Here is a 27,978-nt window from a genome sequence, read left to right as displayed (position 1 = left end):
AGTCACATACGGAGACATTTCTGATGACCTTGACTTCGGAGGACGGTAGCGTGATCAGATCCCCCCGCCTGTCGAGGTGGTGCGTTCCGGGCGGGGCTCCACCTTCTGGCCGCGCCCGGGGCGCGCCGTGAGCGGACAGCCGCGCCGCGCGCTCAAGATGCTGCCGCTGTGCCCCGCGCTCCGCCGCGCCCTGCAGGCCCGCCCCTGGAGGGGGCCCGGGTGAGTGCGCACCTCTCTGCCGGACCCCCGCCACGGTCCCGCGGGTCCCCCGGCTGGGCGTCGCTTCCTCTGGCGCCCCGCCCCGCACCCAGGCCTTCCTCCCGCTGTGACCCCCACCGTCTCTTGCCTTCCGCGAGGGAGGACCCCCTCCTGGTTCCCACGCTCTGCTCGGAAAGTCGCCTCCTTCGCGCTCGCCTTTCTCCTAATGCTGGACCCACCGCCGAAGTGCGCCTCGATTTTTCGCACAGCGCTTCTCAGCTCCCCACCCTTGGTCTCACATTCAGGATCCACCTCTGGGATTCCCGGAGTCTCCTCTGTCCTTTCCACTGGGACTTCTACTGTCTTTCCCGCCCCTCCCCCCCCTTTTTTTTTTAACGTTTATTTTTGAGACAGAGACACAGCATGAACGGGGGAGGGTCAGAGAGAGAGGGAGACACAGAATCGGAAGCAGGCTCCAGGCTCTGAGCCATCAGCCCAGAGCCCGACGCGGGGCTCGAACTCACGGACCGTGAGATTGTGACCTGAGCCGAAGTCGGACGCTCAACCAACTGAGCCACCCAGGCGCCCCCCCCCGCCCCCTTTTCAAGTTAATTACCGGGAGTGAAAGGGACTCTTCCTTCTGATTGGTGGAATAGTAATACTTACGGAGTTCGTATAATGTATCAGACGCTGACTAAGGAAGACATGCAAAGTGCCCGAACGGTGCCTGGCACTTAGTGCCCGGTTCTTATTAGTCATGATCGTCGTTTATTACTCTCTTTTAAAATTGTGCGGTAGATATTCCAGATTGCAGGTGAAGAAACCCACGTGTAGTTTCAAGGTGGATCAGCCCTGGAAACTTCCAGGCTGTGGAGTCGGATTCTTGGACCCGTGCCCACTCAACGAATGACAGATGTTCTTAGAGCCCCTTCCTCTTCTGGGCTAGACAGGGTGTGGGTGTATGGGGGGGTGGGGGTGGGGGTGGGGAGGGATAGGCAGGACACAGACCCTGTCCCAGAGGGGCCCAGTCTGATGGACGGGTGTTTCTCTGGGCCTCCCTTTCAGAGCTGGGTAGCCCCCACCCCCAATTTGAGTTTTGTTTGACCCCTAGGATTGTGACCAGCCATGTCTCCTCTGCTGAGCTATGCCCTTTCTGAGTTAATCAGTGTCCCAAGGGATGGCACGGGGGTGCCCTGGACATGGGTCAGTTTCAACACAGCTGTGTGTCCCTTGTGGGTGGGGGCTCGATAGGTATGGGCACAGGAAAGGCACATGGGGGAGAAGGATTCCTCTCCCAAGCCAAGATTGGGGGCCGCACTTGTCACACTTGCCCTTTTGTGGGCTTCTTCCTGCACTCTGACACCCACTCCCCTCCCCGCAGACCTTACACGGAAGCTCCGTACGTTCCTGTATTTACCGAGTACCCACCATGTGGGGATGTTGTGCTAAACACTGGAAGAGAAGGGTACCCCTGAGATTTGCATGTGGACTTTTCAGTTTTAACGGCGGGGTTGGGGGGTGGCGGGAGGAGGGCTTAGCCATAAAAAGCTCTAATATCTGGTAGAAAGCAATCTGTATTCTTTTAAAAAAGCTTATAATAGGGGCGCCTGGGTGGCGCAGTCGGTTAAGCGTCCGACTTCAGCCAGGTCACGATCTCGCGGTCCGTGAGTTCGAGCCCCGCGTCGGGCTCTGGGCTGATGGCTCGGAGCCTGGGGCCTGTTTCCGATTCTGTGTCTCCCTCTCTCTCTCTGCCCCTCCCCCGTTCATGCTCTGTCTCTCTCTGTCCCAAAAATAAATAAACGTTGAAAAAAAAATTAAAAAAAAAAAAGCTTATAATAGCAGTAATATTTCTCAAGCGATTGAGTATGGTGCTGTCGCTAATAAGCACTGTATTATCCCCGTTTTTACAGAAGGGAAACTTACTTTCCAGTTGAGGCGAATGGAAGACCAAATTCGCAGTCAGACTCCAGATTCGTGCTCTTAATTACAGAGCTTCCAGAATGGAGGAAAAGCGTTTTGCAATCAGATCTGAAGAGTTAGGTTAACCTCTCTCGGTAGAGCAGCTGGCCCGGTGCCCTAGACCCTAGGGTTTCTCAACCTTGGCACCATTCACATTTCGAGCTGGGTAATCCTGGGTTGCGGGGGCTGTTCCTGGCTTCTACTCACTGGACACCATTAGCACCCCGCGGCTGTGACAGTAGAAACATGTCAGACATCGCTGATTGTCACCTAGGGCAGAAGTGCACCCAGCGGAGAGCCATTACTTTGGAAAAACAGGTTTGATGTTTGGCCACTTTGTCATTTATTCAGTGACTATGTAGCTAACACGTGTCCGTTGTAAAAAGTGCAGATAAAGCAGAAAAGGGTACACACGTCACTTGGAATGTCACCACACAGAGGTAACCACTGTCATCATTTTAATACCCTTTAAAAAATTTTTATTTATTTATTTTGAGGGAGAGAACGGGGGAGGGGCAGAGAGAGAGCATCCCAAGCAGGCTCTGCCCTGTCTGCACGGAGCCCGATGGCGGGGCTCGAACTCACGAACTGTGAGATCATGACCTGCGCTGAAAGCCAAGAGTCGGACCTCAATGTACTGAGCCACCCAGGCGCCCCTAATATCCTTTGAAGTTTCCGTGAATATATATTTTTTAAAAAAGAAAAAACCCACAGTATACACGTGGGCTCACCTGCAAATCCATTTTTGTAGTTGACTTTTTTATTTCATGGACTTGTCTACCTTACCGTCCCCAGGGCCTCATAGTGTGTCTGGCACCTGGGAAGCCCCGAGCAAACATTTGGTGAAGAAATGATGTTCACAGTCCTTCTTGCCAGTAGGTACTTATTACAACTGGTCTTGAGCCAGGGATGGCAACAGCTGCCGTTGGCCTTCTGTGTGGATTATTTTACTGAGCTCATCGGGAGCCTATGATGTAGGTGTCACTATTCCCATTTCACGGATTAAACAACTGAGGCCCTTGGAAATTAAGGGAAATGTGTCTACACCAGACCCCCCGGTTGACTGCCTCCTGTCTCCTTTGGCCCTGACCTCCTGCTTTTTTTCTCTACTTCATTGACTCTATGGGGGATGTCCTCGGTGATGTCTTTGCAAATTCTTGTTGGAAAGAGTCAAGATACATATTTATGTTTATATACAAATTTAATAAAAGAACTATCTTGGGCGCATAGTAGGCTTACAACGAATGTTATTTTTGTCCATTACTCTTGTACCAGACCTTGCTGGGTGCGAAGGGTGCAGAGATGACCCCCCTGCTCCCCAGCAGGGACCGGTGGGCTGGAATTGGCCACAGTCCTGTTCCCTGCCGGAGTCCTGGGTCACTTTGGACTCCTCTCAGCCCACCTGCCTGTTTAATTTTCAGAATTTCAAGCCTCCCCAATGTTTGTCCCGCCTGCCTGCCCCCCGGGATGGGCACAGGCCGGCACATCCCACCGTCCCCTGGACGTACTCTGCTCTCTCAGTCCCCTAAGCAGAGGCCAGGCAGCACCTCTTGCCTGGAATGTACCCCCCCAGCCCCCATGGTGAACCCACACTCACCCAGCACTTTGCGCCCTTGGCAAGGCAGCTCTCCTTTGGCCCCTCAGTGCCCTATCTGTAAAATGGGGATAATCCTATCAGCCGTGTAGCAGAAGGATTAGACGTGATGTGACAGGTGGATTGCTGGGGTCTGGTACCCCTTACGTAAGTGACTTAGTGAAGGAATAAATAGAACCTGCAGTGATCCTAATACTTGCTTCAGAGGTTGTTAGAAGTCCCCACCCGGGCTGTCATCACAGGCATACCTTGAGCACTTGCTTCTGGTACCCAGCACCTGGCCTGGCATACAGTGGGTGCGGAACACTTGCTCTTGGGATGGACCAGAGCAGATTCCGACTTCACCTCTCAGTAGCTCTGTGGTCCTGGGCGGGTTGTGCAGCCTCTCTGTGCTGCCTCGTGTCCCCAAGTGGTAAATAAAGGTAATAATAGGAGCCACCTCATAGGATTGCCTTGGAGATGAAATGAATTCATACACGAAAACCACTCCGAAGAGTTTCTGCTCCTAGAAAACATTGCTTTAAGTATTATTTTTGATCGCTTGCCCTACCAGTGGGGTCGTCTGAGTGGTCGTCTTTGATCAGGGACATTCAGACAAGGAGGTCCCAGCACCACAAGGATGGAAGGGGGCGGAGTGAGCCTTCCCTTTATGCTCATTCATTATCCTGAGGCAAAACCCTTTCTGTTGGGACTGACCCTGCTCACCCCAGGGGAAGGGGCAGACACCTGCCCATCTTGGGGGGGTGTCTTACCCCACCCCCCCCCCCCAGACCCTTCCTTTCCTGGTAGACATGTCATGGAGCGGACGGCCCTGGGCTGAGCTGTCCGCGTCCATGGACAGCAAGCCACTGCCTGCCTCTCTCCTCAGGTGGGAAGCGCTGGGCGGGAGGAGGACGCACCTGTCCCCTCGGCCCCACTGCTCAGGGGTCTCTGACAGGCTCAGGGTCAGGGAGTTGTGACCAGAGCCATGCACCGCACAGTAATCTCAGAAGGTCAGTCTGCTCCTCTGTGATGATAATGATGGCGATTATCAAGGTGCCTTCTTCATGCACTCGCAGCTTGGACTCGGGACATCATCACTTAGCATAGTGCCAGGCAAGCTGTGAGTGCTTAATAAATATTCCTTGATGTTCCCGGGCAGTAAAGTGGAAACAGCTCAGCCTGGGCCTGATGCCGCTCCCTTCTGGACCTGCCCTGGGGCCCCCGCACTTTCTCTCTGCTTACCTCTCTGCTCCAGGCCCCTCATCTGGGCGATAAGGAGGATTGGCCTTATCAGGTCCCAGATACCAGCTGGGAAAGTCTGGAAGCTGAATGAAGCAACGCTAGCTTCCTTTCTGCTCCTCTCCTGGGCCTTGGTCACCGCTGGCCCTAGTCACTGGGGACCTGCACCCAGCCCCCAGGCGTTAGCAGAAGAGCTAACTGGGATGGGAGTCCCGTCCTGGGGGCCTGGTGTCCTTCTGACAACACCTGGGTGTTCATTGTTGTTGTTGTTGTTTTCCTCCCTCTTTTTTGCTTGATGAGTCTGCCAAAAGGTTTACCAGTGTGTCCTTTGCGTCCCAGGCAGTGTGGCCGGTGGTGAGCGGAGTGGGTGCAGGCCGGCCTGGGGGAGCCGACACCGTCAGTGGTGCCCTGGGAGGAGCGTGGGGGCTTTGAGATGGCCCGACAGGGCCCCGTCCAGGCGCTGTGAGGGTAGCCTCCCAAGCAGAGGGGACTCCAGAGAAGACCTGGGTGGCCGGCGAAGTGGGCGGGGGGGGGGGGGGGGGTTGGTGATGGGAAGTGAGTCTGGAGGCCTCAGTAAGGATTCTGATTTTTTTGTTGTGGAAGAAACGAGAAGCCATGGAGTGGTTTGGGGCGGAGTGCTTGCTCTGTCTGTGTGTGATCAAGTTTTCATGTTAAAACTAACTCTGGCCTGGGGCGCCTGGGTGGCGCAGTCGGTTAAGCGTCCGACTTCAGCCAGGTCACGATCTCGCGGTCCGTGAGTTCGAGCCCCGCGTCAGGCTCTGGGCTGATGGCTCAGAGCCTGGAGCCTGTTTCCGATTCTGTGTCTCCCTCTCTCTCTGCCCCTCCCCCGTTCATGCTCTGTCTCTCTCTGTCCCAAAAATAAATAAACGTTGAAAAAAAAAATTAAAAAAAAAAAACAAAACTAACTCTGGCCTGTGTTGGAGAGTTGCTTGGGGACAGTGGAGCAGCGTGGCCATGGCAGGCTTGCAGTCCAGGTCCGAGGGTGCCCTGGGACCAGGGTGGAGGCCGAGGGTGACCTGGGAGCTCGGGCCCTACACTTCCGAACCTCAGTGTTCCCCTCTGTAAAGTTCTGGGGCTGCACTGGCTGGCCCAAAGCTCTGTCCAGTTCTGTTGCAGACCATGTGTTGGTGGTGTGACCTTTTTTTTTTTTTAAATTTTTTAAAAGAGTTTATTTGTTTTGAGAGAGAGAGAGAGAGAGCGCGTGCATGAGCAGGGGAGGGGCAGAGAGAGAGGGGGAGAGAGAGAGAGAGAGAATCCCAAACAGGCTCCGTGCTGTCAGCACCCGACGTGGGGCTGGAACCCAGGAATTGTGAGATTGTGACCTGAGCCAAAACCAAGAGTCAAATGCTTAACCGACCAAGCCACCCAGGTGCCCCAGTGTTGTGACCTTTTTAGCTCAGATCCTGGTACTTGCAGAGGGTGGAGAGGGGCAGCTTGAGCTCAGAGGCCCAGGTCATGAGCAGAAGGGGCACCCAGGTGGTTAGGGGTCCCTGAGTCAAGTTCAGACTAAGTGGCAGGGCCGAGAGCTGCTCTGACAAAGGCAGGCTGGCTTCACCTTTGCATCCCAGAGCCAGGCACCTGGTAAGTGCTCAGAAAATGCATGATGAGTAAATAGGCAAGTTTTGTTGCCCTTATCTGAGTTGTCTCTTGGCCCTTGCTGTGTAGGATGTGTGCTCGTGACTAAGGAATGCAGTCCTGCCTCCTACGGCCTCAAAGGGCCTCGAAGATCCTCACCAGAGGCTCCAGGCCCTGTGAGTGATTCTTCTTTGCCTTCCCTGGAGCCCAGGAAGGGTACTCCTGTTCATCCCAACTGGCCCAGGAGCCAAAATCAAAGGGGTGGGGTGGTTTTGTCAGGTGTCTTTGGGTTATTTCTGGCTCTTGTGGACTCAGGCTGATCTTTCAATTCTGTTCCCCACATTCGGACGGATGGGCAGCCGGGCCACGGCCTGGAGACTTGCCAGGCATAGAGGAAGCCCTGGAGAAAGTGATCCTGTGGTCACAGTGGGCCTCTGTCCTGGGGAAGGCAGAGAGAGGCCTGGGAGGGAAGTTGCCGGAGGGCTGGTAGCTACTGCATTCTGCATTTTAAGCTGGATGGAATGTGGTGCTAAATTTATTGCAGCCGTACTTACTGAGAAGCCCCCAGGGTCAGCCCCTGATTGTGGTGACCTTGGGGGTGTTTGACAACCAATTTTCCTTTGAACACCTGGCCTGGTGCAGTAACATATATAGAATATGCTACTATATATAACATAGTAAAATAATATATAGGGAGAGTATGTCACTATATATAACATAGTAAAAAAAATACATAGAACAAGTTACTATATATAATGTAGCAAAAAGTATATATAAACTATGTTACTATATAAAACATAGTAAAAATACATATATATTTTTTAAACGGAACTTTAATTTGTGACCCTGAGATCAAGTGTCATGTGCCCTACCGACTGAGCCCACCAGGCTCTCCTGGTGCAGTAACGTTCTAGAAGACAATTTTCTGGGGCGCCTGGGTGGCTCAGTCAGTTGAGTGTCTGACTTCGGCTCAGGTCATGATCTCCTGGTTCATGGGTTCGAGCCCCGCGTCGGGCTGTGTGCTGACGGCTCGGAGATCGGAGCCTGCTTCGGATTCCGTGTCTCCCTCTCTCCCCGCCCCTCCCCTGCTTGCTCTGTTGCTCTCTCTCAAAAATAGACATTAAAAACAGTTTTAGAAGGCAGTTTTCTTAGAGCTACAAAGCAGGAGGGTGAAGAGAGGCCAGCACTTTTCAACCTCACGCTGACCCTGCGGGGCACGTGGCCTCGACCCCATTTCTCAGGCGGGGAGCCCGAGGCCTGCCGAGTTTGGAGTAACAGGCTGATGTCGCGAAGCGCGTCTGGGTTGCGGTCCCAGATTTGTCTGCTTCCAGAGCTGCGCTTTTTGGCACCCCCCGGGAGCTGGGGTCCAGGCTGGGGTTGGGGCGCGCACCTCCAGGCCCCCAGCCCACACTCCTCCTGGCGGCACCCTGGCTGCCAGAGGAGGTGGCGGTATCTGATTGGCTGATCGGTGGTGGTGGTTGCTGCTTCCGAGGCCCAGAGAGATGCTGCTGGAACCTTCCAGAAGGCCCCAGACGCACACGCTGCCCCCCGCTTTCCCGACTGGTGCTGAGGCTTGTGGCTGCCGCCATTTTCCAGCCTCTCCGTTCTCCACCCCCCACAACAGGCGGAGGGGGTCTGTGGGGACTCTGACTTATCATCCAGCACATCTGTAGTTACTGTCTCCTCAGCTCTCCATCGTAACCCCAGGGGGTGGTGGGAGGTTTCTGCCTCTGGTTAGGGGCGGGGTGGGGCCTGAGGAACGTGACACGCCTCCTTGGGTGTGGGGGGTGCTGCTGGGGGAGGAGGGAGGAGGCCTGAGCTCACTTGGCCGTTAGGCAAAATCTTGGGCAACCGGGCCCTGCCCTCCTTCCTCCCAGACGGCACAGGCCCCTCTCAGCTGTTCCTGTCGTGTTTCCTGCTCCTGGCCTTTGTACTTGCTTTCCCTGGGCCTGGAATGTTCTTCCCAGCCCTTCTCAGAGCCCAGATGGCCCTCAGAAGGACACCTCCTCGGAGAGGCCCTCCCTGACCACCCTGGCTAGGGCCGCCCTGCCCTTCTCCTTGCTCGTTCTCACATCCCCTCTGTCATCACAATGTCGCTCGTCCGTGGCCCTCACTGAAGGTCAGCTGCGTGTAGCCCGAGGCCTTGCTGTCTAGGCCACCGCTCTGTCTCCAGTGTTTGGAGCAGTGTCAGGGACACAGCAGGTGCCCCGGAACCTTGTGGAGTGAAGGAAGGGCTGGCCCGCATGGCCCCTGGCTTTGTGTCCTTCCTCTGGGTCTTCCAGACTGGTCCTTGAGCCAGACCCCTTCCCAGGGAGAAAGGATAAGAGTACCCCCAACACTCACAGGCCGAGTGCCCCTGTGGCCTGGAGGAGTCCCCCAGCTGGTGCTCGAGCTCTGGAATGAATGACCTCAAGTCCTGGCTCTTCCCCACCTGTCCCCCACCCTTCCAATCCCAGACACGTTAGGGGGGGTGGTCACTAGTGGTCACCCGTCTGTGGGGTCATAAGGTTCAAGGCTCAGTAGGGTCTCCAGGCCAAGGAAGTTTTGAAACTCGGCACCCTGGACTCAGACCCTGAGCCCCCAAACCAGCCCTCCCTGTGGCTGCGAGCTGAGCTCGGGGCGCTCCTCCAAGGGCACGACCCACATCTTGGAGGTTCTCGCCCACCCGGAGCTCAGCGCCTTGTGCCGAGAGAATCCCAGATGGGTCGCGTTCTGATGAGACTGCGCTCTGGGCCCGGCTGCCTTCTCGGGCTGGGGAAAGCAGTAACCCGGGGCCGTTTGGGAAAGGGGCTGCATCGTGGGGAAGTCCAGGGAGAGTCAGCCCTCTCCGTGGGTACAAAACGCTGAGAAGGGGTTTTGCGTCGATTACACCTCAGACAGCCGTGTGAGTTTGTATGGTTGTTCTCAGCGGATGTGGAGACCGGCCTGGAGGAGGCGGGTCACATGCCCAGGGGCACACACTGGCAGGTCCAGGACTAGAGCTTGGATTTTGGACCCCAGGGCCAGTTTCCCCCCCCCCCCCCCTCCCCTGGCTCTGTACTCGCTCTGGATTTTGGGATTCTGGGCCGGCCCAGGATGCCCCTCCCCGCTGTTGGAGGTCGAGGGGCTGGGTCTGGCAGTGGCCACCACTGACCTGTCTGCCTCTGTCCCCTGCCCTTGCACCCCAGGCTGCGGTGGAGGCACACCCCCTCCCTGACGGTGGCCAATGAACCCGTCCTGGCATTCACGCAGGGCAGCCCCGAGAGAGATGCGCTGGAGAAGGTAAGGGGTGGGTGGGGACACCCAGTGGGGGTAGGGAGGGAGCGGGGACAGCCTTGGGCAGCCCCCCAGGATGCCTTTCCGTGCCTCCAGTCACCACCCCCTTCTGCACCTGCCCCCAGCCTGCGAAGGAGACCAGGTCTGGGACAGCCATGCGACTGGAGGACCGGAGAGGCTGGGAGCAGCAGGGTGTGGCCCGGGGCCACCTGGGGGCTCGGTCCAGGTCGGGGGTTGTAAGCCCACAGGTGTTGTATGCTTAAAGACATTCTCCCACTGATTGCCAGGATTTTAAAAATGGTGAGAGTTCCCATACATTTCAGATACGGTTTTCTGATCTTTTTATAACGGGAAGACCGTCAACATTGGCCTCCCCTTCCCGCAGGACAGCAGGGGACAGTGGCCAGGGGCTGAGTCCTGCTGTCCCCTGAGGGGAGCAGACGCTCTCTGCCCTCAGACCGGGCCCCTTCTCATACCCGTTCCGGCTGGGCAGCTGTGTCTGCGGACTCCGTGCCGGGCTTGTGGGTGGGGCAGGGAGGGGAGGTGGGTGCCCATCCGCTGTGTCGTCCTCTCCCCAGGCCTTGAAGGACCTGAAGGGCCGGACGGAAGCCATCCCGTGTGTGGTGGGGGATGAAGAGGTGTGGACCTCGGACGTACGGTACCAGGTGTCGGTGAGTCTGGCACGCGGGTGGGGCGTCTCCCCGAGTCTGGGGTCTGGCTCTCAGGCAATAGACCAGCTCCTAACACAGGGTCGCTGCCTGCAAAGGGCTTTCTGGTCCACTCCCAGATTTTGAATTCCGTGCACCGATAGCTAACTGCCCAAAGCCGCCTTGGAAGTATAGTCATAAAAGGTGCCAACTTCATGCCCGCCGAGACGGAGTGAAACCCGTGACTGCCACCCGCTTCGCCATCTTCTTTAGAAAAGTCGACCACCTAGAGAGTAGGAAGGAAGGACAGAACGTCAGAACTGAGGTGATCCCTCCAAAGAAGGGACAGTCACCCAGGCCCTGGCCTCTGTTTTGGAACCTGCTGCTCTAGCAGAAGACGAGCTCATCTGAGGTGAGCACCCAGGGCCTGGCCATGTGTCGCCGCCTCCTAGAAGCCCTCCTGCTGGAGCCAGGCTCCTTCTAGAGGCGCATCAAGAGGTCCTGTCGTGTCTCCACATGGTAGATTCATTCATACCCTATTTCCTTCTTTCCTTTTCTGTTTTTTTTTTTTTTTAATGTCTATTTATTTTTTAGAGAGAGAGCGCACAAGTGGGGGAGGAGGAGAGATTGAGAGAGAGAGAGGGACAGAGGATCCGAAGCGGGCTCTGTGCCGACAGCAGCGAGCCTGATGCGGGGCTTGAACTCACGAGGCTTGAGATCATGACCTGAGCCGAAGTCGGACGCTCAGCCGGCAGCCACCAAGGCACCCTCACACCCTATTTCTAGAGAAGAGTTGGAGGCAGTGTATTGACTCACACACAGTGCGGTAGGATAATCTCGCTGTGACCTCCTGGCCGCAGAGTGAGAACCGTGGCGCCCTAGGTGTGGCAGACGGCCCAGACTTGCCTTGACGCCTTCCAGGGACCCCAGGAAGAGAACATCACTCACGCTAGTCAGGGTGTTCTTGCAATCCACCTGCATGATGGGAGAAGCCATTCCCGATACGGGTCCAGAGAGAATTTCTCCCGAGGGTGGCAGAAGGACATGGTGATGTGAGAAGCAGGGTCCCCACGGGAGTCTCCCATCGCATGCACAGTGTTTCACGGGGCTGCCGTCTTGCGCCCTGTCCCTTGGTGCCGGCTGAGGACATCCTCACGGCCCAGTGCCTGGGGGTGCCAAGGGGCCACCCTGCAGGCCCGTGTCTGCTGCTGGGGGAGCTTTTCCATCTGGGGCTCAGGGTGCAAACTGACACCTGTGGCTTTTTTCCCCATCTCCTCACGATGGGGAGATTTTGGGTGCAGACTCCCATGTCCGGCTTCTCTGGGGGGTGGGAAGATGTGGCCGCACAAGGCTGGCATTCCTGCCGGGCACCACAGTGCTAGAACGCGGCAGTGGGCGGCCTTCCGGGGGCCCTGGCCCCCCCAACCCCCCACTCCCCACTCTCCACTCCCACGCACGATGCCAGCCCTCTCCACTCACCGCTTTTGTGTCTCTGGCCCCAGCGGGAGGCTGGCCGGCCGGCCTGCTGGTCCCTTAGGCACCTGCCTGAGTGCTTCCCTCAGCGGAGCTTTTGCGAGACATGGGATAGCCATAAGGCAGCCTGCTCTTCCTAAGAAGTGCCAGAGGCCTGTGGTCTGTGCTGAGGGCTGAGAAGTGTCCCCTGCGCCTGTGCCCCCCCTGTCTTCGGGTCAATGGTAGGAGTGACCTGCTTTTGTGACCGTTGGGGGTCTTGGCCAGGATTGGGAGTTTGCAGCGCATCCCCATGAGGCAGCCTGAGGGCGAGCCCCTGGCAGAGGACCCGCCCCATGCCTTCTTATCCCTTGTGTGGCCATGACCCTTTGTAGCTCAGAAAGGCTTAAAGCAAATACCCATCTCAGCTATGGAAAAAAAAAAAAAAAAAGAGTGTGTGTGTGCATGTGTGTGTATACACAGATACGTGTTTTGAAACTCTGCGCAAACAGGCATACGTGGGGCTTCTAGCTTCGTGCAGTCCAACCAGTTGCAACATGAGGGCCTTGGAATGCAGACGAGGCGGCTTTCTCTGTGGCCGAATTAGCCAGAAATCTACCTCAGCCCTTCTTTCTAGCAGAGCACTTGTAAGTCGTGGTAATAAAATCCCGCCAGCCACCTACGCCTCCTCGGGCCCAGGCCTTGGGCAGACGGCTCCGCCCTCTCGGAGCCGCCCCGGGGGACAGCAGGATGGCACACGGGTCAACGAGGAAAGAGACGCGAGTTCCAGCTGGTGAGGGACCGTGGGAGGCACAGGTGCCACGCCGGCGACGCGGGGGCCACGTGGGGCTGGGCGGTCGGAGGCCTCTTTGGACTGGTGGCCGCCGAGTCGAACCCCAAGGATGAGGTTGGGTAGGGGTTCACTGCCGGGCAGAGGGGTCCTCGGGCAGAGTCCTGCAGGTGGGGACAGGCCCAGTGCGCCACAGAGAGGAAGCCAGTGGGGCGGGGGACGCGGGGCCCCACCGAGAGAGGGAGAGGTCGTTGGCGGTGACTTTGAGGTTCTTGTCGGCTGTGGTGAAGGAACCTATTCCGGGAGTGCTGGGGAGTCCCTGGAGGGGGGTTAAGGAGGGCGAGACTTTCCAGAAGAGCCCTGTCGCTTGTCACAAGAGTATGCTTTCTAGTTTCGGGGCAGCAGAGTGAAAAAGCGAGGGCTTGGCAGAAGGTGTGAGGCTGGACGTAGGCCCACGCGTGTCCAGGGCTCACGGGCGGCCGGGGAGTTTGTGGTGGGAAGGCGAGTAGACAGCCGGGGTGGAGCCAGGATGGAGGAAGCTGTCAAAGAGCCGGGAACCAAGCCCCAGGGACGCCAGCCCCAGGCGGACCAGTGTGGTGCCTGCCTCTGCGGAGGGTCTGTGCCCGGACCCGGGAGCTCCTCGCCTGCCCCCACGGTGCTGGCTGGTGGCCGCCTTTGAAACCGTGTGGCCCCACTCCTTGAGGCTGCTGAAGGGGGCACCTGACCCCAGCTGGGCCAGTCGGGTCTTGACCTCCCCGCGCCTCAGTCTTCTTGTGTGTAAAATGGGGGTAGCCATCATGCCATGTAGGGTCGTTGTCAGGTGCATGGAGCCCGCATGCAGGAGGCTGCATCAGCTGTGACGGCACCTCTCCCTGTCCCTTAAGCGGAACCTGTAGCTAGTTTGTCAAAAAAAAAGAGAAAAAAAAAAGGGCCCCAGGGGCAGGCCTGGGAATCCTTCACCTGATGTGCAGAGGCTTCCCCCTGACCAGCCCTGGTCCTCACGCAGCTGTAGTGTGGGCTTTGGGTCATGTCACATGTGCCCGGACAGCCACGCTGTGCCCCGCCCGCGACTGAGTCCTGGCCACAGGCAAGAAAGATCCTGAGGCGTCCACACAGCATCTTCCGTTATCCCTGGTGGATTTCTCCAGAGCGAGGCTTAGGGGCTAACTGTGGGCTAAGCCCCGTGATGACACCTGCTTGGGGTTTATAGAGCCAGGAACTGGCGTATACTTTGGACAGACCAGGGAAACTCCTAGATCTGTAATTTGGGGGAGAGTAAAGGGCTGTACCCTTTCGCAGATGGGGGAGGGAGGCATGTTGTGGCTCTGTCCAGATGGAATCCTGAGCAGGCTGTGCAGGGGTGAGGGTGGAGACCCTAGGCCCCCGCTTTGAGGGTTCCGAGGATGGCTCGGGGCGGGAGTCGCCCACAGGAGGCGTCCGGAGCCCCCACTGCTGGATCAGCGGCCAGAAGGCGTGATACCTGGAGCCCTGGGAGCACAACTTGGGATCGGTCAGTTTGCCCGGCCCCTCAGGGCTGTGCCAGGTGCCAGCCGAGAGTGGCTGAGTTGAAACGTCAGCATGCACATGCGGCTGGAGGCTGCCACATTAGACAGGAAAGCCCCAAAGGGCCCATCGGGCGACGGGTGGGTGGCAAAAGTGTTGATAATTGTGGCGTAAAGAAGTGAAACGTCTCCCTGTTGTATTGCTTACGCTCGCACGCGGCCCTGCCGGGTTCCGTGTGTAAATATCTGTGGAGGGTCTTCCCTTCGAGATGAGTGTCTCTGGGTCCCGTGCAAGGGGCTGGAGAAGCGGTTGCTCTGTCCCCTGGGCACTTGGGGTACAGCAGAAATCCTGAGCGATTCTCAACTCCCGTGTCTCGTTTGGGGGCCTCCCGTGGTGGCATCGCCCCTTCCTGAGCCGCAGCCGCGTGCCATGCCTGCTCCGGAAGCATTTTCACCTGTGAGCTCATTTGGCCCCCCTCCCCATGCCATGAGGCAGGGGGGGTCCCCCTTTCCCACGTGGGGAGACCTGGAAAGGGGAACTCAGTTTACATATGGCTCCCAGCTAGCGGGTGGCAGAGCTGGGATGCGATCCCGTGTCTGTCTGACCATGAAGTCCACGCTTTCCCTGAGGCTGTGCGGTCCCTGCCTTTCTCGGGACCGTGAACCTTCTGGAGTGGGAACCATCTCCCTCACCGAACAGCAGGTGCTCCGTAACCCCCAAGTGAGAGAGATCAGTGTGGGGATTGGAGGGGATTGGAGGGGAGAGAGCGAGTGTGCTGAGGGCTGTTGCCTAGAAAGCGAGCTCTGAGCCCGGCCACGTCCCCATCCGTCCTGGCACCTCCCTCCTGGGCAGGGACCTCACTCTTCTCTCATCTTTCAGCCCTTCAACCATGGACACAAGGTGGCCAAGTTCTGCTATGCAGACAAGGTGAGTCTGGGTTGGGGACTGTCCCCGTGTTGCCCTGCTGGCTGCTGACATGCTGTCTGTCGCTGCTTCCCTCTCTGGCCGTGGGGGGCGAAGTCTTTCACAAGGCCAGGCCCGCTGTGGTTAACTTGAGCCAGAGGAGAGCTGTGTGGGCTAAGGCTGATGTCCCCTCACGTGCCTGTGGCTGTGAGGCAGCCTGGCTTTCGAGGGAGAGTAGAGTCTCCAAGGCTGAGTCGGAGAAATTGGAGACGCCCTGGATGGAAAGCCAGACAGAGGCTCGGCATCATGGAGGGCCGGCGAGAGGGGCTGGGGTGCCCTGTGGCAGGAGGTCTAGGAGCCAGCGTTCAGGCGGCAGCGGGGACAGTTGCCATCAGGGATGCCGGTAGCAAGTGAATATCTCAGGCTGGGGCTCTGGCCGAGCAAGGGCAAGGCCAGGCGCCTGACCTTGAGGGCTGGAGGCTCTAGCTGGTGGGTTTGGGGGCCCCTGGAATAAGGGGAGGCCCTGATGAGACCACAAGAGAAAGTGGAACAGGTTTGACCATGGAGGGACTTGGTGCTGACCTACCTGGGAGGTCCCTCAGACCTCCAGATGGTGGCAGGACTGGCTCTGAGCCTTGGCTGGGCCAGCAGGTGATGGGACACCACGTCTGCAGCTGGTGGGTGGGGGGGGGGGGCGAGTTGTGGTGGGCAACACTGAGGGCCAAGGAAGCCACAGGTCCTTGGAGAATGAATGATCTCCAATCTCCTCTCTCGCCCATTCCCCTGGGGCCCTTCCTGTTCTAGGAGGCAGCTCCCAACCTTTTCCTTTTCGTTAGGCCCTACTCAACAGAGCCATCGAGGCCGCTTTGGCTGCCAGGAAAGAGTGGGACCTGAAGCCTGTTGCAGACCGGGCGCAGATCTTCCTGAAGGCCGCAGATATGCTGAGCGGGCCTCGCAGGGCTGAGGTCCTGGCCAAGACCATGGTGGGACAGGTGAGGTGCCCATGGGCACAGCCAGGGTGGGGTGTGGGAGGCGGTCATACTCCCTCTGATGCAGCACACGTCAGTCAAGCAGCTTCTGGGTACCAGGACGTGCTGTGCCTGCTGGAGCCAGAAGATGTCCTTGAGGTCCCGTCCAGCCCTCCAGCCTCAGTCAGACCTCCGCGGCCCTCGGAGTGGTCTCTCTGACTCCTCCAGGGGGTCCCTCCAGCCTTCCACACCACGAGGGTCTCTCCGTCACCAACAGTCACGTCCCCAGTCCTGCGCACGGCACTCAGGGCCCCTTGTTTCCGGCCTCTGTCCAGCTCCCTGGCCACTCTGCCCTTCCCCGCCAGGCCGTCCTGCCCAGGAGGCCGCCAGCCTGGACTTGGCGAGATCCCTGGGCCCTGCAGGCATCCCGTCTCCCTGCCTCTGCCCGGTGTCCTGCCTGGAATGCCCACCCTTCTGTGCCCTGTGGACTCTTCCTGTTGAGATCCAGCCCAGATGCCACCTCCTTTGCGGGGCTTCCAGACTTTTCTCTGTCCAGAAAGATGAGCCCCACCTCTGTGGTCATGTAGCACGCTGTGTGTGCATCAGTACGGCTCAGATCGCGCTGGGTGTAATGAGTTCCTGTGTGTTTGTCATCCCTTTACAAGCCTTTTGGAGACAGCGATCCCGGTTAACTGTTCTCCGTCTTCCTGGGCTACACACAGCATCTCTCTGGAGTCACAGAAGCTCCTGATAGGCGTTTTTCGGTTGAGTGCACGTTGAGCCAGAGTGGCATCAGCAGCTCAAAGTTGGGAAGGGAGCCGAGGGAGAAGGGTTAATGTCACCCTCCCCAGCAGCGAGCCTTGGGCATTTGGGGCGGCCACCCCACTGCCCCCATGCCCGCTCACTGTCCTGTGGCGAGAGCGCCCTCTGCTGCACGGAGGTGGTATGACCACTCCTCACCAGCTAAGTGTCTCCAGATTCTCGGCAGCACTTGGAGGGGGTGGCATCGTGGGCTCCCCAGCGTCCCGGATGAGCCACGCTTGGGCAGGGAGAGGCGCACACAGTCCGCCACCAGATGAAGGTGCTTTATTTGACTAACGGCTCTGGCGCTTGTAGGAAGCGTGGTCGCCTCATAGAGCCAGGGCCAGCGCACCTTGGCTTCTGTAGCTCCAGGTCCCAAGCAGGATGACAGCTGCCAGTGACCGTGTGTGCCAAGGAGGGGCTGCCCTGATCTGGAAGAGCCCCATGTTGCAGCCCATGAGGCCCTCCCCCACCCCTGGGACGTTTGCCATCAGGAGGAACGGGCAGCATAAGGAGACGCTTGCCTCCCGCTTCTTGGTCCAGATGCCCCTGACGGGGGCACATCCTCACCCCGGGGGAAAGGAGCCGCCAGCACTGTGGGCATGACGTCACCGTGGGCACACGGTCGGTCTTGGAAAGGGGCCGTCGGGAGGCACGTCTGCGGCCACTGACCCCCCGCCGTCCTGCACGCAGGGTAAGACGGTGATTCAGGCGGAGATCGACGCGGCGGCTGAGCTCATCGACTTCTTCCGGTTCAATGCCAAGTTTGCCGTGGAGCTGGAGGGTCAGCAGCCCCTCAGTGTGCCACCCAGCACCAACAGCGTCGTGTACCGGGGGCTGGAGGTACCCTTGGGTGGCAGGGCGGGCAGGAGCCTGCTGGAAGCCTTGAGCCTGGCCTCACCGTACTCCCCCCCCCCCCCCCCCCCCCCCCCCGCAGGGCTTCGTGGCGGCCATCTCTCCCTTTAATTTCACTGCGATCGGTGGCAACCTGGCGGGGGCGCCAGCCTTGATGGTGAGTGAGATGTGGGCAGTGGGCGGGCACGGGGCTGCTGGCTCTCCGTCCCATCTCAGCCGACGACAGGGGCCCAGCCCTGGTCGTGGGAGATGCCCAGAAGGTAGAGGCAGTGTGGGCCCGTGGAAAGACTTTGGGGCCAGAGACTGGTTTGGACCCCAGCTTTGCCCTGCTGCGGGGGACCCCGGGCCAGGCCCCTGAACTTCTCTGAGGCAGTTTCCTCCTCCTCCAAGTGGAGATCTAGGAAAGCCCACGTATAATAGGGTTGTGATGAGCGAGCGAAGCTGCGTGCGGGACACGTCTGGCCCGGTGCGTGCTCCCTATGTGGAGAACGTTGATGATGATGACACATCGCTTTCGAGCACCTGCTGTGTACTCTCTGATTTATCTGTCAGATCTAGGAAATGGTGACGCAGATGAGGATTCAAAGCCCCTGGCTCCCCTGCCCTTGTCAGGGTGGAGGCAGCCATCACCCTCATGAGCTCCTGCTGAATGGGGCTGATGCCCCCCTGCCTTTGGAGGTGGCTCGAGGGAGGGCTGACACTGGCGGGGCCTGGGCCCCACGTGGGGCGGCTGGCTGATCTTGAGGATGGTCCTGCCCCGGGCTGGCCTTGTGCATCCGCACCCACACAGACACGCACACGCCCAGGCGCCCACGTGTCTTCGCCCAGGACACGTGTAGAGACAGCCCTGTGAGCGCCCAGGACACGTGTAGAGACAGCCCTGTGAGCGCTTGCCCGGCCACACCCAGTGAGTGCCCAGTGTCATGGAAACACCCAGAACAGACCTGCCTGAGGGGTGCTGGCAGGACCAGTCTGTACAGGCTTCCAGAGGAAGAGTGGCCTTGGCCAGAGTGCGGGGGGCGGGCAGGGCAGGGTGTGGTCTCACTGACTTAGGGCTTTTTGAGCACCGTGTCTGACACCTGGAGGAGGAGTGGGGCCCTGTAGGGGACATGCTGGCCTGCCCGGGGGCCTGGCGGTTCCAGGTGAGGGATGGGCGTGCTTCGGGATGGGATGGGAGTCGGGGCTGGTGACCCCTGGCCTTGTGACTCGTCACCGTGTCTCCCGGGCAGGGCAACGTGGTCCTGTGGAAGCCCAGTGACACGGCCATGCTGGCCAGCTCTGCTGTCTACCGCATCCTCCGGGAGGCTGGCCTGCCCCCCAATATCATCCAGTTTGTGCCGGCCGACGGGCCCACGTTTGGGGACGCTGTCACCAGCTCAGAGCACCTCTGCGGCATCAACTTCACAGGCAGCGTGCCGTAAGTCCCCGGGTTGGGGCGGGCCGGGTGGTGTGGGGACGTTTGCCAAGCGGCCGCCTCACGACCTCAGTGCGGGAGCTGGCGGTCGGGCACTGACCATACCCACTGACTTGCTGTGTGGCCACCGGTGGCCCACGTCACCTCTCTGAGCCTCCGTTTCTTGACCTGTTCACCAGGAACGATGGTCCCTACCTTGTAGAGTCATCGTGAGGGTCCGGTGAGTTAGCAAAGAGGAAGAGCTTCACAGGCAGGATGCAGCCTACGGATGTTTGGTGACGCTGAGTTTGATGCCACTGCTGTCACTGGGAGGGGCACAGGGAGCTTGGAATGAATTGGAGGAGGAGAGTCAGGAAGGCTTCTCGGAGGAGGTGGCACCTGAGCAGAGGAGACAGCTGAGCAGAGAGGAGGGAGGGAGAGTGTTGTAGGAAAGGGAGCAGCACATGCAGGGCCTCCAGGCTAGAGCTCCTGCGCCTTGGGAGGTGGTGGTTCCCTGTGGCTTGGAGCGTAGAGTTCCGGGGCCGAGGTGAGCGAGTGCGGACAGGAAGTGGTTCAATCGTGACTCCTCACTTACTCACCGGCAGGTGTATGTCCAGCGAACAGGTGGATGGACAAGTCCTGCCTTTTGGGAGGTTTAGTCCCGTGACTGTGAGGCCCTGTGAGCCCGCCAGGGTGTCCGCACTTCATCCCGAAGGTGACGGGAGCCACAGGAAGCTTTACACGTGGGGGTGTGCATTAAGCAGCTTGGTTTCGAGCAAAGATTGCAAGTGGTAGTTCTCCAGCTGGACCTGGGAAGTGGCTCTGTTCTCTTTGACTCCTTATCAAGATGGATCAACCTGGTACAGTAGGGGCAGTTTCATGCAAAAACCCAGTTGAGATTTGAAGCTTCTTTTGGGAACCTGAGCCCTCTGGGCCTCCGTGTCCCCCATGGCACCCCCTGGCTGGAGGTGGGGTCCGGGTGCTCTGTGGTCCCTGTCACCCTCGCCAGGCCCCGGCTGTCTGCATACTTGGTCATCCGTTCCCAGCCTGGTCCTGCTGGGCCCCTGCGTTTGCAGCCTCTGTCCTAGATGATCGTTTCGATTGCCCTGTGCACAAGTCACTAGCGGCCAGAAGCGGGAGACCAGTGAGGAGGCTGTCTGCGTGTCTGCGTCTAGGGAGGGACAGCAGACGCCTGACCAGAGTAGAGACGGGGGGGAATGGATCCCAGAGAGCAAGTGGCAGGGAGATGCGGTCACTTGTCCGAGGAGTTGGATCAGTGGAGGAGAGGTGTGTGTGGGAACGTCCGGGCTCTGGCAGAGGGGCCCAGAGGGCACCGAGGTGGGCGCCTGGAGGGCTTGGGTGAAAGTGACGAATCACATGCTGGTCTTGGAGTTTGAGGTGCCCGAGGGTCATCTGAGTGGAGATATCGGGGTCGGCACTGGGGTCCTTCCAGGTGTCCCTGGGGACACCTGCGGTGGCCTCTAGTCTCCCTTCCCCGGCCTCAGGCTTCCCTACCCCCCTTCCGGCTAGGGTTTGCCGGGTGTGGCAGCGGCATTAGAACTGCTGAGGAGGACCGTTTTCCGAAAAGACCCGCTCTGCCAGTGCGGGCCCTACGGGTCCCTGCCTATTAGCGGGCGGAGCGGGCCTGGCCCCCATTTGCCATGCTCTGACGAGCAGCGGGCTTAAAGGTAGGAAAGTCATAAATTAGTATTAGCTACTGTGTCGCAGGCTCCCTGGTGATTAGCATTTTTATTGTTTTGTGGTGCTGAGGTTGGTCACACTTGGATCTTGGGGAGGAGGTGGGGGCCTGAGCTCTCTCTCCCAGGGCGCTCCTTGGTTTGGCCTCTAGAGCCCCGGGCGCTGGGCTGGGGGCGCCCCTCCCAGACGACCATGGCGGCGTCTGGCCCCCCACCGGGCACCTGAAGCGCGGCTGCGCTGACCTGAGCACTTGACCCACATTAGAGCTGCCACGGAACAGCTCTGCCGGGTGGGTTGTCCGCTCCCGTGCCCGGGCGGGGTGCACGGTTTGAGGCTCAGAGAGGTCGAGTAATGAATGTCAGGTCACGTGGCCATGAGCGTCTGAGGCAGGACCCCCGCACAACCTTGTCTGCGTCTTCTTGCCGCCAGGCCTGCCGTTGTTGCCTCCCCGTGGGCCCCAGACGTCACCTTTCTCCAGGTGTCTCACCTGCCCCCGCCTACTCAGTTCCCTGCCACCCTCGCTGGGACCCCTGCCCCCACCCGCTAGGCTTTTGGGTCTCTTCCTGTGGTGGTGCCTACTCCCCACCCCCCAGGGCCCTCGCTGTCTCAGCGACCTCAGCTGGCTTCCTAAGCCTTGCGCTCCCCTCTGGTTTCAGCACCTTCAAACACCTGTGGAAGCAGGTGGCCCAGAATCTGGACCGGTTCCGCACCTTCCCACGCCTGGCTGGAGGTAAGGGCCCCTCTCCTGGCACCCTCCCCTGTGGCCCCAGGGACCCTCCCCTGGCCATTATGAAGGAGGAAGAGGAAGAGGCAGAGGTGAGGCCCCCATAGGTGGGGCAGCCCTGTGGAAGCTGAGAAGTGAGGGGCTTAGGGGCGGAGCCTCAGCTGTGCTAGATCCAGGGGGTCGCACCAAGACCTTTGGCCTCAGAATGAGCATTTTTCCATCCATCCATCCATCCATCTATCCGTTCCTTCATTCATTCGTCATTCAGCAAATAAAATGTTAAGCATCTACGTAGGCATTTCTGGAGACCAGGGACGCGTGATGGCAAGAGACACAGACCCAGCCCTCAGGAACTCGTGTTCCGGGAATGGAGGCAGATAGTGGACGCACAGATGGTGATGCTGGGCCGTGACGAGAGCAGCGCAGAATTCGAGGAGGGAAAGAGGGGGTGTGCGGAGGCCCCAGGGCCGTCCAAGGCAGCGCGGGGGCTGGTGGTTCAGCATTCTTGCTCCCGAGCTGGTCCGAGCCCCGATGGGGGGGGGGGGGGCGGTCAGGGAAGGTGCACCCTCAGCCGGCTGTGGCATCTGCACCCCAGTGCCACCCTTTATAAGGTGGGGAACAGGGAGCTGTCCACGGTTTTCTCTTCTCTGCCTCCTTCCCACTGTGCCCTGAGGGAGAGAGAGGTTCTGACTGGAGCTCACGACCCGCCGAGCCAGCCAGACGTGTCTTCAGTTTTCCTGTCTTTAGAATGGGACCGATAACGGTGGGGGGAGGGGGGCTGTCGTGAGGCTTTAGTGAGACAAAGCAGAAAGCGCTTTGAGCAGAGCCTGGCGGGCGGTTAGTGCCTTGTGATGGGAGCTGCTGTTAGCTGATGTGGGAGGAAGCCGGGGCCTGGAGGCCGAGGAGCCTGGGGAAGGGTGTCGCCGCCGTGGGTAGGGAAGAGGGGCCAGCCCCCGGGGCCGACATGGAGCGGACCCCTGTCCTCTCGCTGGGTTGGGGGGGGGTTGGCAAGGTGCAAAGCAAGCCGTGCCCACGTCTGGGAGTAGATTGGCTCCTGGGAGCCTGGGATTCTGGTTCTTTTTCTGCCTCGATGGTGGGCGGCACCCTTGCCCCAGCCTCAGTTTCCTCAGCTGTGGAGCGGGACAGGGGCCTGGCTCGCCGGCTTCTGGGATGATGTCGGGCCGTGGCCCTGCCTTCTCCCGAGCCCGTCCGCTGGGTGTTGGGGCTGGGCGCACCTGCAGACAGGTGCAGGCGCCGTGGCGGGTGCCCTGCTGCCGAGAGGCCTGCGCTCCACCCGCGCCCCCTCCCCCCTGCAGAGTGTGGCGGGAAGAACTTCCACTTCGTGCACCGCTCGGCCGACGTGGACAGCGTGGTGAGCGGGACCCTGCGCTCGGCCTTCGAGTATGGCGGCCAGAAGTGCTCAGCCTGCTCCCGCCTCTACGTGCCTCAGTCGCTGTGGCCGCAGATCAAAGGGCGGCTGCTGGAGGAGCACGGCAGGATCAAAGTGGGCGACGTGAGTGGCGCTTCATCCCCGCCGCGGCCCAGCGGGTGGCTGATGGGATTGGAGGCTCCCGCGCTGTGGCTTTGGCGGTGGCAGGCCTGGGATGCGCGGGGAGGGGGCTCCCTTTGTCTCCGGCCTGCAGTGACTCGGTGACTCTGTCTTCTGGTGCCTCCCTTGCCTCCAGCCAGCAGAGGATTTTGGGACCTTCTTCTCTGCAGTGATCGATGCCAAGGTACGGGCACGGAGCAGGCGTTCCCGGGGGGCTGAGCCCTGGCCTGGGTGGGAGAGGGAGGAGACGCAGGGCTCTTGACGGGGGGCGACCCGGCCTCACTGCTCCAGGCAAGGCCCACGGTCCGACAGCCCCACAGACACGCCCGCCCTGAGCTTGAAAAAGGCAGAAATGTCCACCGCGGGAGAACTTGCTTCCCACACACCCTGCAACCAGGCTCGACGAGTCGCCCCCTGGTTCACGTGCATACACACCCAGATGGGCCTGCACGTCTGCAGCATGAGCCCAAACACACGTGCACTCGTACGTGCCTGTCTGCGAGCACATTCGTGGTCTTGGTGTGCAGGCGTGCAAGTCACCCACATAGACATCCACGTCCACGTGCACGAAGGTGCGCACGTATCTCCAACAGAAACAGATACACCTGTGTGCATGCGTGCGTGTTCGTGCGTGTGTTCACACGTGCGCAGGTGCACGTCAATCTGCATTCGTGAATGTACACGTAACGGGCAGGTGTATTTACGCACGTACCTAAATGTGAAGACGCGTGACCTCGCGTAGGTGCGTGCGTACGTTACTGTGCGCGTTGTGTTTCTGTAGGTGTAGTTGTGGCTCTACCATACACACATTCTCACAAACGCTCTCACACGCGTGTGCACATCTACCCTTATCTCTGCCGTGACTCTGCCGGATCCTGGCTTTTGCCTTCTTCCCATCTCCCCCCTCCGGTTTCAAAATTCGGGCCCTTTGGGGTGTGTTGGGGACACTGCTGCTTGTCATCCCCTCCGGCCGGTCTGTGACACCCCTCCTCCCCACCCCCATCCCCAACTCCAGTCCTTCGGCCGCATCAAGAAGTGGCTGGAGCACGCCCGCTCCTCGCCCAGCCTCACCGTCCTGGCCGGGGGCAAGTGCGACGACTCCGTGGGCTACTTCGTGGAACCCTGCATCATTGAGAGCAAGGACCCACGGGAGCCCATCATGAAGGAGGTGACTGGGGCGTAGAGAACAGTCTCCCACCCGAGCACAGCGCACGTGGGGCCCTTGCACGTGGGTTTCTTCTCGCGATATTATCCCATTTCACAGACAGGAATGTGAGGTAGGTCCCGGAAAGGGAGTGTCTCAGTCCCCGGGAGAGCGGGGCCAGGCCCACTGACCCCAGATCCGGTGCTCTGTCCTTGACACCGCTGACCCTGCTGGTGTCATAGCACTTCTGCCGTTCGCGGCCACCGAGCTGCTGTCGTGACCTTAACGGCGAACACTTACAGACTCTTAACTCTGGGCACCTGTCTGAGAGGAGGGGCCGTTCCCATTCCCGTGTTACAGATGAGCAATGGAGGCGGAGAAGTCAAGGCACTCGCCCAGGATGGCAGCGCAGGGGTGGTGGAGGGGACAGGGGTGGCTGGCCAGGAGGGCCAGCAAGCTCCCTCGGGTCCTTTGCCAGGTCAGGGTGGGGCGGGCAGGGCAGGGCAGAGTGTTGCCGTCTCCTGAGGGAGCCCAGCGGCGGACGCCTGGCTCTTCGTGCAGGTGCGGAGCTGTGGGCCGAGCCCTGGGGACTGGGGAGAGGCAGAGGCCAGAGCAGGGGGACGGGGAGGCCTTGGGACTCTGGTCTGGGGGCGGCAGGGGGGCGGTGTCTGACCCCAGGGCTTCCTTCCGTCTCAGGAGATCTTCGGGCCCGTGCTGACCGTGTACGTCTACCCGGACGACAAGTACAAGGAGACGCTGCGGCTGGTCGACAGCACCAGCAGCTACGGCCTCACGGGGGCAGTGTTCGCCCAGGATAAGTGAGTGGCGGCCGCCCTTCTGCTCTTGGCCTGGTGTCCTGCCCCCGCCACCCCACGAGCGCCCTCCTGGACTTGGATCCTTGAAATAACGCCGCCCCTTCCCCTCACCTCAGCCCTGACCGGCAGGCAGGCCTCCCCAGCAGGGGTACAAGACTCTTTCTTGAAATGTAGATTCTGGGGTCCCCTTATTGGGGGCGTGGCTGGGGAATCCGTGCTTTTGACCTGCTCCCCTGGGTCTGATGGGGCCCCACTGAGGGTCCTTGCCTCATGCTGCAGAGCAGAAGAATTGGGCTCAGGGGCCAGGAGCATACTGCCTTATCTCGCAGAGGCCATATTTGAGCCCGGGGGCCAAGGCGCCAAGCCTGAGTCTTGGCTTTTCCTTCCTCTGTGGCGCCAGCTGCCGCCCTGCCTGTCTCTAAGAGCGTGGAGTTGGGATTGGAAGCTGGGATCAGGGTGGCGGTCTGGAGGTTCCCCAAGCTCCCGGTGGGGGAGGGGGGAGAGGCAGGAAAACTGGACCAGGATGGGCTGCTCGCACGCAGCCTGACCTCCTGGTCAGCTCGTGCAGCAGCCCCGTGAGGGAGGCCATGCTAACCACTTTCCAGAAGAGGCTCAGAGGCTCTAAGACGCTGCCTGTGGCTGGCCCGTGTCATGGGCCCGAGCTCGGCCTAGTGCTTCAGCTGGGCAGCCGGTGTGGGCTGGGCTGCATGGTGGAGGAGGTCGGACCTGGGGCTGGCGGGAGGGGAGCCGGCTGCCCTTTTATCACTGTCCTGCCTTGTAGGGATGTTGTCCAGGAGGCCACCACAATGCTGAGGAATGCCGCCGGCAACTTCTACATCAACGACAAGTCCACTGGCTCGGTGGTGGGCCAGCAGCCCTTTGGGGGGGCCCGAGCCTCTGGTGAGTGGGTCCCCCTTTCCAGAGGGGAGGCGAGTTCCTGGCAGGAGACCTCGATCGCCTCATCTCAAGGGTGTTCAGAGTAATAGGAAACACTGTGGGTGAGGCGCCGGGCTGTCTTCTTCCCGTTTTACAGAGGAGTAAACTGAGGCACAGGGAGGGGAAGTGACTTGTTCGAGGGCACATGGCTGGGAGGTGGTGGAGCTGGCATTTTGGTTCCAACACCCACACCTCTTACCGCCATGCCCCGGTCACTTCAGCGTCCTCGCGTTGCAGTTGGGGAAACCGAGACTCAGCGTGGGCTGGCACTTGCCCCAGGTCCCAGCCGCCTTGTGGCACAGCCCAGGCCAGGCCCCGGGGCTCCTGGCTCCCAGCGCGGTGCTTTCTCCACAGTGCTCCCAGACACTCCTTGCAGGTGGGGCACACAGACCCGGGGAGCGGGGGCCTCCTGTGCTCACTGGTTCCGGCCTCCCCTGACCTCCGGCCCCGTGTGCTGCACAGATGCGCTCGGGAAACCTTGGCCTTGTGAACACGTTTCGTTTTAGTTCAGCTGCTTGTTGCCTGTGCCCGTGTCCCCGTTGTTCCGTCAACTCTTCCCCGCCCCCTTTCCCTTCCGCCCGGAGCTGCTGTGTCTTTTCAGAGAAAAACGGAGCTATCTTTTCCACAGGAACCAATGACAAGCCGGGAGGGCCCCACTACGTCCTGCGGTGGACGTCGCCCCAGGTCATCAAGGAGACCCACGAGCCTCTGGGGGATTGGCGCTACTCATACATGCAGTGAGCCCCGCTTCGCGCCTTTGCCGTCCACCTGTCCGTCCAGACGGCTGATCGGTGCACACCGGCCCCACTCCAGCCCCTTCAACTCGCTCCCCGTGGGACGGCCCCCTTCCCAGGGCCAAGACCTGTCCCCCCCGCCCCACACCGGCCCACATCCTGGCCTGTCCCACCCTGCAGGGGCAGGTGCGGGCTGTAGTTTGAGACCATGCTGGGGAGGAACAGGGCCACTCCCCCGTCTCACCGGCTGTGCTAGAACTTCTGTCTGGTAGGTCTGACCTGGTGCCCTGTCAGTTCTTTGCCTCTCTTTTCCGGCCCGCTGGCTCAGGGACCTGGGGAACGGCAGTAACGGAGCTCCCGGGATCCTCTGGGGGAAACGGAGGCAGCTCTGGGACCCTTGGCAAACCTCAGCATCCACAGGGACTCCCGGCCTTGGCCTCGGCTCCTCCGGCTCTCCGGGATTCGGTGTGACCCAGGGTGGCCTGCAGGGCGCAGAGGACACCAGCTGGCCTTGCCCTCTTGGGTCTGGGCCGCCCACCGTCCTCACTAGCTGTCCTAGCCAGCGGGTACTTCTGCCTGACCACATGCCTTAGACACCCGTATGCCTTTCTCCAGGGTACCTGTGTTCTTTGGAGGCCATGCGATTCCTGGCAGTCTCTATGTGGTGGGCCTAGGGTTCCCCCTCAGGAGCTCGGTCTCCACTGGCCGAGGTAGAACAGGCCCAGGGAGACTTTGCTGCCACCTTCTTCTGACCCGAGAGCCAGCTTGAGTTCCCGTCCAGCCCGGGCTGGGGATTGCCTGTAGAACCTTCCCTCCTTCGCACAGAAGTGGCTCCATGTGGACTGGGCCCTAGTGACCCCTTCTTTGATGCAGCCAGTAGGTGGGAATTCACCAAAACCCGCTAGTTGGATTGCAGGTGGCCGGGGATTAGTAAGGGGTGACTTTGGAGGACAGTTCCCAGGGGACCCTGAGAGTGCTGGCCCTCCCTCAAGGACAGCCGGCCTGGAGTCCCCCATGGGGCTGGCCCCCCGCACCATGGTTCTGCACTGGCCCACGGTCAGGGTATGATGCTCCCCAGGCGTCCTTCCACGTTGCTGTTGCCTTCCGAGTTCCGCGTTGTTCCCTGGAGAGGCCAGGGCAGTCTGCGGGGGGAGGTGCTGGAGATGTTCCCGGTTGTACTGATTCTACACTGTGAGGGGGCAATGAGACTCGTTCTGATGCCACCCAATAAATGCTCATTACTTAA

The 27,978-nt window shown here is 59.9% G+C and overlaps 1 protein-coding gene across 1 annotated transcript; it reads left to right on the top strand.

The window, feature by feature from the left end:
- The first annotated feature begins 89 nt into the window (after positions 1-89).
- On the top strand, positions 90-27,978 carry ALDH4A1 (aldehyde dehydrogenase 4 family member A1). The gene is made up of 15 exons (XM_045475849.1): positions 90-219; positions 9,736-9,829; positions 10,402-10,494; positions 15,092-15,139; positions 15,952-16,107; positions 17,578-17,727; positions 17,822-17,896; positions 18,969-19,156; positions 21,487-21,560; positions 22,871-23,067; positions 23,240-23,287; positions 24,119-24,271; positions 24,944-25,065; positions 25,844-25,962; positions 26,627-27,978. Exons 1-15 carry the CDS (start codon positions 158-160, stop codon positions 26,737-26,739), a joined length of 1,692 nt encoding a protein of 563 aa, XP_045331805.1. The 5' UTR covers positions 90-157; the 3' UTR covers positions 26,740-27,978.

This window comes from Leopardus geoffroyi, chromosome C1, assembly GCF_018350155.1.
Source record: "Leopardus geoffroyi isolate Oge1 chromosome C1, O.geoffroyi_Oge1_pat1.0, whole genome shotgun sequence".
Taxonomy (NCBI): domain Eukaryota; kingdom Metazoa; phylum Chordata; class Mammalia; order Carnivora; family Felidae; genus Leopardus; species Leopardus geoffroyi.
Note: the sequence above shows the minus strand (reverse complement) of the source record. Positions and strands in the feature narration are given on the sequence as shown.